The sequence below is a fragment of the Hyla sarda genome, unplaced genomic scaffold (assembly GCF_029499605.1).
Source record: "Hyla sarda isolate aHylSar1 unplaced genomic scaffold, aHylSar1.hap1 scaffold_516, whole genome shotgun sequence".
Taxonomy (NCBI): domain Eukaryota; kingdom Metazoa; phylum Chordata; class Amphibia; order Anura; family Hylidae; genus Hyla; species Hyla sarda.
In genome coordinates, this window is record NW_026610527.1 from 179,230 (window position 1) to 190,690 (window position 11,461).

Consider the following 11,461-nt stretch of genomic DNA (forward strand, 5'->3'; position numbering starts at 1 on the left):
TCCTGTATACAGATAATATCAGTATATAATGTCTCCTCCAATACTGATCTCCTGTGTCCTGTATACAGGTAATCTCAGTATATAATGTCTCCTCGAGTACTGATCTCCTGTATACAGGTAATATCAGTATATAATGTCTCCTCCAGTACTGATCTCCTGTATAGAGATATCAGTATATATGTCTCCTCCAGTACTGATCTCCTGTATACAGGTAATATCAGTATATAATGTCCTCTCCAATAGTGATCTCCTGTATATCCTGTATACAGATAATATCAGTATATAATGTCTCCTCCAGTACTGATCTCCTGTGTTCTGTATACAGGTAATATCAGTATATAAGGTCTCCTCCAGTACTGATCTCCTGTATACAGATATCAGTATATAATGTCTCCTCCAGTACTGATCTCCTGTATACAGATAATATCAGTATATAATGTCCTCTCCAATAGTGATCTCCTGTATACAGATAATATCAGTATATAATGTCCTCTCCAATAGTGATCTCCTGTATATCCTGTATACAGATAATATCAGTATATATGTCTCCTCCAGTACTGATCTCCTGTGTCCTGTATACAGATAATATCAGTATATAAGGTCTCCTCCAGTACTGATCTCCTGTATACAGATAATATCAGTATATAATGTCCTCTCCAATAGTGATCTCCTGTATACAGATAATATCAGTATATAATGTCCTCTCCAATAGTGATCTCCTGTATATCCTGTATACAGATAATATCAGTATATATGTCTCCTCCAGTACTGATCTCCTGTATACAGATAATATCAGTATATATGTCTCCTCCAGTACTGATCTCCTGTATACAGATATCAGTATATATGTCTCCTCCAGTACTGATCTCCTGTATACAGATATCAGTATATAATGTCCTCTCCAATAGTGATCTCCTGTATATCCTGTATACAGATAATATCAGTATATATGTCTCCTCCAGTACTGATCTCCTGTATACAGATAATATCAGTATATAATGTCTCCTCCAGTACTGATCTCCTGTATACAGATAATATCAGTATTTAATGTCTCCTCCAATACTGATCTCCTGTGTCCTGTATACAGGTAATATCAGTATATAAGGTCTCCTCCAGTACTGATCTCCTGTATACAGATAATATCAGTATATAATGTCCTCTCCAATAGTGATCTCCTGTATACAGATAATATCAGTATATAATGTCTCCTCCAGTACTGATCTCCTGTATACAGATAATATCAGTATATAATGTCTCCTCCAGTACTGATCTCCTGTGTCCTGTATACAGATAATCTCAGTATATAATGTCTCCTCCAGTACTGATCTCCTGTGTCCTGTATACAGATAATATCAGTATATAATGTCTTCTCCAGTACTGATCTCCTGTGTCCTGTATACAGATAATATCAGTATATAATGTCTCCTCCAGTACTGATCTCCTGTATACAGGTAATATCAGTATATAATGTCTCCTCCAGTACTGATCTCCTGTATACAGATAATATCAGTATATAATGTTTCCTCCAGTACTGATCTCCTGTATACAGATAATATCAGTATATAATGTCTCCTCCAGTACTGATCTCCTGTATACAGATAATATCAGTATATATGTCTCCTCCAGTACTGATCTCCTGTATACAAATATCAGTATATAATGTCTCCTCCAGTACTGATCTCCTGTATACAGGTCATATCAGTATATTATGTCTCCTCCAGTACTGATCTCCTGTGTCCTGTATACAGATAATCTCAGTATATAATGTCTCCTCCAGTACTGATCTCCTGTATACAGGTAATATCAATATATAATGTCTCCTCCAGTACTGATCTCCTGTGTCCTGTATACAGATAATATCAGTATATAATGTCTCCTCCAGTACTGATCTCCTGTGTCCTGTATACAGATAATCTCAGTATATAATGTCTCCTCCAGTACTGATCTCCTGTATACAGATAATATCAGTATATAATGTCTCCTCCAGTACTGAGCTCCTGTGTCCTGTATACAGATAATATCAGTATATAATGTCTCCTCCAGTACTGATCTCCTGTATACAGATAATCTCAGTATATAATGTCTCCTCCAGTACTGATCTCCTGTGTCCTGTATACAGATAATCTCAGTATATAATGTCTCCTCCAGTACTGAGCTCCTGTGTCCTGTATACAGATAATATCAGTATATAATGTCTCCTCCAGTACTGAGCTCCTGTGTCCTGTATACAGATAATATCAGTATATAATGTCTCCTCCAGTACTGATCTCCTGTATACAGGTAATATCAGTGTATAATGTCTCCTCCAGTACTGATCTCCTGTATACAGATAATATCAGTATTTAATGTCTCCTCCAGTACTGATCTCCTGTATACAGATAATATCAGTATATAATGTCTCCTCCAGTACTGATCTCCTGTATACAGATAATATCAGTATATAAGGTCTCCTCCAGTACTGATCTCCTATATACAGATATCAGTATATAATGTCTCCTCCAGTACTGATCTCCTGTGTCCTGTATACAGATAATATCAGTATATAATGTCTCCTCCAGTACTGATCTTCTGTATACAGGTAATATCAGTATATAAGGTCTCCTCCAGTACTGATCTCCTGTGTCCTGTATACAGATATTATCAGTATATAATGTCTCCTCCAGTACTGATCTCCTGTATACAGGTAATCTCAGTATATAAGGTCTCCTCCAGTACTGATCTCCTGTATACAGGTAATATCAGTATATAAGGTCTCCTCCAGTACTGATCTCCTGTATACAGGTAATCTCAGTATATAAGGTCTCCTCCAGTACTGATCTCCTGTATACAGGTCATATCAGTATATAATGTCTCCTCCAGTACTGATCTCCTGTGTCCTGTATACAGATATTATCAGTATATAATGTCTCCTCCAGTACTGATCTCCTGTGTCCTGTATACAGGTAATATCAGTATATAAGGTCTCCTCCAGTACTGATCTCCTGTATACAGATAATATCAGTATATAATGTCTCCTCCAGTACTGATCTCCTATATACAGGTAATCTCAGTATATAAGGTCTCCTCCAGTACTGATCTCCTGTATACAGATAATCTCAGTATATAATGTCTCCTCCAGTACTGATCTCCTGTATACAGATAATATCAGTATATAAGGTCTCCTCCAGTACTGATCTCCTATATCCCGTATACAGATAATATCAGTATATAAGGTCTCCTCCAGTACGGATCCCCTGTATACAGGTAATCTCAGTATATAAGGTCTCCTCCAGTACTGATCTCCTGAATACAGATATCAGTATATTATGTCTCCTCCAGTACATATCCCCTGTATACAGGTAATCTCAGTATATGTCTCCTCCAGTACTGATCTCCTGAATACAGATAATATCAGTATATAAATTCTCCTCCAGTACTGATCTCCTATATACAAGTAATATAGTATATAAGGTCTCCTCCAGTACTGATCTCCTATATACAGGTAATATAGTATATAATGTCTCTAGTACTGATCTCCTGTATACAGGTAATATCAGTATATCATGTCTCCTCCAGTACTGATCTCCTATATCCTGTATACAGGTAATATCAGTATACAAGGTATCCTCCAGTACTAATCTCCTGTATACAGATAATATCAGTATATAAGGTCTCCTCCAGTACTGATCTCCTGTGTCCTGTATACAGATAATATCAGTATATAATGTCTCCTCCAGTACTAATCTCCTGAATACAGATAATATCAGTATATAAATTCTCCTCCAGTACTGATCTCCTGTATACAGATAATATCAGTATATAATGTCTCCTCCAGTACTGATCTCCTATATACAGGTAATATAGTATATAATGTCTCCTCCAGTACTGATCTCCTGTATACAGGTAATATAGTATATAATGTCTCCTCCAGTACTGATCTCCTGTATACAGGTAATATAGTATATAATGTCTCCACCAGTACTGATCTCCTATATACAGGTAATATAGTATATAATGTCTCCTCCAGTACTGATCTCCTGTATACAGGTAATCTCAGTATATAAGGTCTCCTCCAGTACTAATCTCCTATATACAGGTAATATAGCATATAATGTCTCCTCCAGTACTGATCTCCTATATACAGGTAATATAGTATATAATGTCTCCTCCAGTACTGATCTCCTATATCCTGTATACAGATAGTATCAGTATATAATGTCTCCTCTAGTACTGATCTCCTGTATACAGGTAATATAGTATATAATGTCTCCTCCAGTACTGATCTCCTATATCCTGTATATAGGTAATATCAGTATATAATGTCTCCTCCAGTACTGATCTCCTGTATACAGGTAATATCAGTATATAAGGTCTCCTCCAATATGGATCCCCTGTATACAGGTAATATCAGTATATCATGTCTCCTCCAGTACTGATCTCCTATATCCTGTATACAGATAATATCAGTATATAATGTCTCCTCCAGTACTAATCTCCTGTATACAGATAATATCAGTATATAATGTCTCCTCCAGTACTAATCTCCTGTATACAGATATTATTAGTGTATAATGTCTCCTCCAGTACTGATCTCCTGTATACAGATAATATCAGTATATAAGGTCTCCTCCAGTACTGATCTTTTGTATACAAGTAACATCAGAATATAATGTCCTCTCCAGTAGTGATCACCTATGTACCTGTAATAGCAGCAGAATGCCCCCCTCCAGCACTGATGCTCTTTATGAGGGGCCCCTTTTCTCCCAATTCTGGCACTTGCTGAGGACGCTGGGTATCATCACTGCCTCCTAGCCCCAGTTGGCCATAACTGTTGGAGCCCTGAAAGACACAAAGAGCAGTTACCGAAGGAAGGAATCCTGAAGAATATACAATATAACCCTGATGCAAGGGAGTAGAGTAGATAGCATCCATCCAAAGCTGTGTGATCTACTGGATGCCACTCTATATAGGAGAATCAGCGCGACATGAAGACGTGCAGTGCAGGACCTACCAGGGCTCCTCCATGTGCTGCTGTCTGTAGTATTGAGACGGCTTCCAGAGAAACTCTGCCTGGAGCTGCTCCCACACATTGCAGAGTGCAGTGGACAGGAGCTGCATGCGCCTTTTTTTGGGATCACAGCCAATGACAGACGCTGCAGCAGATCCTGACGTGCTGCAGCTAGCAAGGCTTAGGTGTAGAGTTTTCTCTATCCAGTGATATCTGCAGAAAGATGGGGGTCTCAGAGCAGAGACAGTGGTCCTCAGAGAATGGATGGGGTCACATTGTTCTCTGTAAAGAAGTGGGGTCCTTACTACAGAGATGGGGGTCCTCAGATCAGAGATGAGGACACGCTGATCTCTGCAAAGATATGAGGTTATTATAGCAGAGATGGGGTAATAACGTTCTCTGCAGAGATATCAGTTTTCAGAGAAGACATAGGAGTCTCAGATGAGATGGGTTCACATTGTTCTCTGTATAGAAATTGGGGTCTCAGAGGAGAGATGGGGAGGTCTCTAACGAGATAAGGGACTTCAGAGAAGAGATGGGGTCACATTGTTCTCTGAGATGGGGTTCAGAGAATAAGAATGGGGGTCCACAACCAGATGGGAACACCTCCCCGGCTTCCTCTCACCGCCCTTACACCTCCCCGGCTTCCTCTCACCGCCCTTACACCTCCCCGGCTTCCTCTCACCGCCCTTACACCTCCCCGCCTTCCTCTCACGGCCCTTACACCTCCCCGGCTTCCTCTCACCGCCCTTACACCTCCCCGGCTTCCTCTCACCGCCCTTACACCTCCCCGGCTTCCTCTCACCGCCCTTACACCTCCCCGGCTTCCTCTCACCGCCCTTACACCTCCCCGCCTTCCTCTCACCGCCCTTACACCTCCCCGCCTTCCTCTCACCGCCCTTACACCTCCCCGCCTTCCTCTCACCGCCCTTACACCTCCCCGGCTTCCTCTCACCGCCCTTCTACCTCCCCGGCTTCCTCTCACCGCCCTTACACCTCCCCGGCTTCCTCTCACCGCCCTTACACCTCCCCGGCTTCCTCTCACCGCCCTTACACCTCCCCGGCTTCCTCTCACCGCCCTTACACCTCCCCGGCTTCCTCTCACCGCCCTTACACCTCCCCGGCTTCCTCTCACCGCCCTTACACCTCCCCGGCTTCCTCTCACCGCCCTTACACCTCCCCGGCTTCCTCTCACCGCCCTTACACCTCCCCGGCTTCCTCTCACCGCCCTTACACCTCCCCGGCTTCCTCTCACCGCCCTTACACCTCCCCGGCTTCCTCTCACCGCCCTTATACCTCCCCGCCTTCCTCTCACCGCCCTTATACCTCCCCGCCTTCCTCTCACCGCCCTTACACCTCCCCGCCTTCCTCTCACCGCCCTTACACCTCCCCGCCTTCCTCTCACCGCCCTTACACCTCCCCGGCTTCCTCTCACCGCCCTTACACCTCCCCGCCTTCCTCTCACCGCCCTTACACCTCCCCGGCTTCCTCTCACCGCCCTTACACCTCCCCGCCTTCCTCTCACCGCCCTTACACCTCCCCGCCTTCCTCTCACCGCCCTTACACCTCCCCGGCTTCCTCTCACCGCCCTTACACCTCCCCGGCTTCCTCTCACCGCCCTTATACCTCCCCGGCTTCCTCTCACCGCCCTTACACCTCCCCGCCTTCCTCTCACCGCCCTTACACCTCCCCGGCTTCCTCTCACCGCCCTTATACCTCCCCGGCTTCCTCTCACCGCCCTTATACCTCCCCGCCTTCCTCTCACCGCCCTTATACCTCCCCGCCTTCCTCTCACCCACTGTATGCACCTCTGGCTTTTTCTCACCTGCATATATACCCTCAACCACTGTATACATCCTCAGCCTCCTCTGAGCTCTCCCCCACCCCCGTATACACCACCAACCACCTCTTACTGGCCCCCATATAAACCTTAGCCTCCTCTCACCCCCTGTACATACCCCAGGCATCCTCTCATCCCCATATACTCCCTCAGCCTCCTTTCAAGCCCCCTCCCATATACACCCTTCTATTACATCCTCCCCCGTATACCACCCCAGCTCTTCATACCCCCATATACAATCCCTGGCCTTCTTTAACCTCCCATATATACCCCCTGGCCTTCTCTCACCCCCCAATACACCCTAGCTTCATCTCACCCTACTGTATACATCCCCGACCGCCTCTAAGCTCCCCTTATACTCCCCTGGCCTTTTGTAGCAACGACCCCCCCCCCCCTCCTCTCATTCCCCTACATATCCCACCCTCTCTATATACCCCCAACTTCCTCTGGTCTCCCATATACACCCTCTGGCCTCCTCACACCTCCCATATATACACCCCCTGGCCTCCTCTCACCTCCCATATACACACCCTCTGGCCTCCTCTCACCTCCCATATATACACCCCCTGGCCTCCTCTCACCTCCCATATATACAGCCTCTGGCCTCCTCTCACCTCTCATATATACACCCTCTGGCCTCCTCTCACCTCCCATATATACACCCTCTGGCCTCCTCTAACCTCCCATTTGTGGTCAGGACTTATTACTGTACGTAGTCTTACCTGTTACCTGCCACCAGGGAAACCTGAAAGAAACATGATTAATATCACTGTAACTAACATCTACCTGCCCCTAGAACAGCGGTTGTGGTGTGCCTGAAAACCGCGCCGAGGGTCCGCCTTTAGAGGGCATCCCCTTATGTATAATGATGAAAGAAAGAAAGGGTGAGGCGGGTGGGTTTCGCCAACCCAGCATACGCCCCGAGGGAGGGGTCAGTGGTGATTAAATATACTAAGCCCATATACACCCTCTGGCCTCCTCTCACCCCCCATATATACACCCCTGGCCTCCTCTCACCTCCCATATATACACCCCCTGGCCTCCTCTCACCCCCATATATACACCCCCTGGCCTCCTCTTATACCCCCGTATACACCCCCTGGCCTCCTCTTATCCCCCCCGTATACACCGCCTGGCCTCCTCACACCTCCCATATATACACCCTCTGGCCTCCTCTCACCTCCCATATATACACCCTCTGGCCTCCTCTCACCTCCCATATATACACCCCCTGGCCTCCTCTCACCCCCCATATATACACCCCCTGGCCTCCTCTTATACCCCCGTATACACCCCCTGGCCTCCTCTCAACCCCCATATATACACCCCCTGGCCTCCTCTCACCTCCCATATATACACCCTCTGGCCTCCTCACACCTCCCATATATACACCCCCTGGTCTCCTCTCACCTCCCATATATACACCCCCTGGCCTCCTCTCACCTCCCATATATACACCCCCTGGCCTCCTCTCACCTCCCATATATACACCCCCTGGCCTCCTCTCACCTCCCATATATACACCCTCTGGCCTCCTCTCACCCCCCATATATACACCCCTGGCCTCCTCTCACCTCCCATATATACACCCCCTGGCCTCCTCTCACCCCCATATATACACCCCCTGGCCTCCTCTTATACCCCCGTATACACCCCCTGGCCTCCTCTTATCCCCCCCGTATACACCGCCTGGCCTCCTCACACCTCCCATATATACACCCTCTGGCCTCCTCTCACCTCCCATATATACACCCTCTGGCCTCCTCTCACCTCCCATATATACACCCCCTGGCCTCCTCTCACCCCCCATATATACACCCCCTGGCCTCCTCTTATACCCCCGTATACACCCCCTGGCCTCCTCTCAACCCCCATATATACACCCCCTGGCCTCCTCTCACCTCCCATATATACACCCTCTGGCCTCCTCACACCTCCCATATATACACCCCCTGGTCTCCTCTCACCTCCCATATATACACCCCCTGGCCTCCTCTCACCTCCCATATATACACCCCCTGGCCTCCTCTCACCTCCCATATATACACCCCCTGGCCTCCTCTCACCTCCCATATATACACCCCCTGGCCTCCTCTCACCCCCCATATATACACCCCCTGGCCTCCTCTCACCCCCCATATATACACCCTCTGGCCTCCTCACACCTCCCATATATACACCCCTGGCCTCCTCTCACCTCCCATATATACACCCCTGGCCTCCTCTCACCTCCCATATATACACCCCCTGGCCTCCTCTCACCCCCCATATATACACCCCCTGGCCTCTTCTCACCTCCCATATATACACCCTCTGGCCTCCTCTCACCTCCCATATATACACCCTCTGGCCTCCTCACACCTCCCATATATACACCCTCTGGCCTCCTCTCACCTCCCATATATACACCCCCTGGCCTCCTCTCACCTCCCATATATACACCCTCTGGCCTCCTCTCACCTCCCATATATACACCCCCTGGCCTCCTCTCACCTCCCATATATACACCCCCTGGCCTCCTCTCACCTCCCATATATACACCCCCTGGCCACCTCCCATATATACACCCCCTGGCCTCCTCTCACCTCCCATATATACACCCCCTGGCCTCCTCTCACCTCCCATATATACACCCTCTGGCCTCCTCTCACCTCCCATATATACACCCCCTGGCCTCCTCTCACCCCCCATATATACACCCCCTGGCATCCTCTTATCCCCCCCGTATACACCCCCTGGCCTCCTCTCACCTCCCATATATACACCCTCTGGCCTCCTCACACCTCCCATATATACACCCTCTGGCCTCCTCTCACCTCCCATATATACACCCTCTGGCCTCCTCTCACCTCCCATATATACACCCCCTGGCCTCCTCTTATCCCCCGTATACACCCCCTGGCCTCCTCTTATCCCCCCGTATACACCCCCTGGCCTCCTCTCACCCCCCATATATACACCCCCTGGCCTCCTCTTATACCCCCGTATACACCCCCTGGCCTCCTCTTATCCCCCCGTATACACCCCCTGGCCTCCTCTCACCTCCCATATATACACCCCCTGGCCTCCTCTCACCCCCCATATATACACCCCCTGGCCTCCTCTTATACCCCCGTATACACCCCCTGGCCTCCTCTCACCTCCCATATATACACCCCCTGGCCTCCTCTCACCCCCCATATATACACCCCCTGGCCTCCTCTTATCCCCCCGTATACACCCCCTGGCCTCCTCTTATACCCCCGTATACACCCCCTGGCCTCCTCTTATCCCCCCGTATACACCCCCTGGCCTCCTCTCACCTCCCATATATACACCCCCTGGCCTCCTCTCACCTCCCATATATACACCCCCTGGCCTCCTCTCACCCCCCATATATACACCCCCTGGCCTCCTCTTATACCCCCGTATACACCCCCTGGCCTCCTCTTATACCCCCGTATACACCCCCTGGCCTCCTCTCACCCCCCATATATACACCCCCTGGCCTCCTCTTATACCCCCGTATACACCCCCTGGCCTCCTCTCACCCCCCATATATACACCCCCTGGCCTCCTCTTATCCCCCCGTATACACCCCCTGGCCTCCTCTCACCCCCCATATATACACCCCCTGGCCTCCTCTTATCCCCCCGTATACACCCCCTGGCCTCCTCTCACCCCCCATATATACACCCCCTGGCCTCCTCTTATACCCCGTATACACCCCCTGGCCTCCTCTTATCCCCCCGTATACACCCCCTGGCCTCCTATCACCAGTACAGAATATGCATAACAATAAAATGCTGCGATTTGTAGCTGGACACAGAACCGCTAGGCAGCTTTGTCCGCCTGGTCCGGTGTCAATAAAGTTAAACACTTATAATGAAGCTTCTTTTAAATTCTTCTTCCATTTGAAGATTATTTCATTCCTTGCTGTGTAATCAGCTCTATCTCAATCAGGAGAAGATGCCCCAGTTGCTGTAGAACTACAAGTTGCAGCAGTCCCTATCGGGTCGTGTGGCCGTGGGTAGTGGCGCCCCAGTGTGGCGAGGAGCGGACACTCACCCAAGTCAACAGCACTCGGCGCGTTTTCTGTCCGTCGCTCATGGCGGTGTGACCCCACGTGACTTCAGCGGCTGCGCATTGCTGGAACATCCAGGAAGTACCGCGCCGCCCCATTTGTGTCACCATGGAAACCGACGCAGTTGCTGAAGGGGCTAAAGGACCAGATATGTCATATCCATATGATCAATCACGTGTGGGAGGAGTCATTCTCCGGGCTGGTCTGCTGGAGGTATTTCATACAGGTTATTACAGTAGATTATGTGAAAATGAGAGTAAAAATATGCATTGTACAGCGCTCACACCCCCTCACAGACACCCCCTCACAGACACCCCCTCACAGACACCCCCCTCACAGACACCCCCCTCACAGAACCCCCCCTCACAGACCCCCTCACAGAACTCCCCCTCACAGGCACACGCATAGACCCCCCTCACAGACACCCACACAGACACCCCATCACAGACACCCCCTCACAGAACCCCCCCTCACAGACACACAGAGACCCCCCCCCTCACAGACACCCACACAGACCCCCCTCACAGACACACACAGACACCCCCTCACAGACACCCCCCTCACAGAACCC

At 48.6% G+C, this 11,461-nt stretch overlaps 1 protein-coding gene across 6 annotated transcripts in view; it reads right to left on the reverse strand.

The window, feature by feature from the left end:
- The window catches only part of SERGEF (secretion regulating guanine nucleotide exchange factor), a 136,323-nt gene extending 125,253 nt beyond the window's left edge, over nt 1–11,070 (reverse strand). For 3 of the 6 annotated variants that reach the window (XR_008878986.1, XR_008878987.1, XM_056553980.1), the window contains exons 1-2: nt 10,875–11,069; nt 4,680–4,818 (exon numbers count right to left, since the gene is read on the reverse strand). Coding sequence is in view for 3 of the 6 variants with exons in the window: in XM_056553980.1 (XP_056409955.1) it covers nt 4,680–4,818; nt 10,875–11,000 (265 nt within the window). In the remaining 3 variants the exon portion in view is untranslated. Of the gene's footprint in view, nt 1–4,679; nt 4,819–10,874 lie in introns of all 6 variants that reach the window. The other 3 variants (XM_056553981.1, XM_056553979.1, XR_008878985.1) reach the window with 2 other exon arrangements.
- Nucleotides 11,071–11,461: the final 391 nt, after the last annotated feature.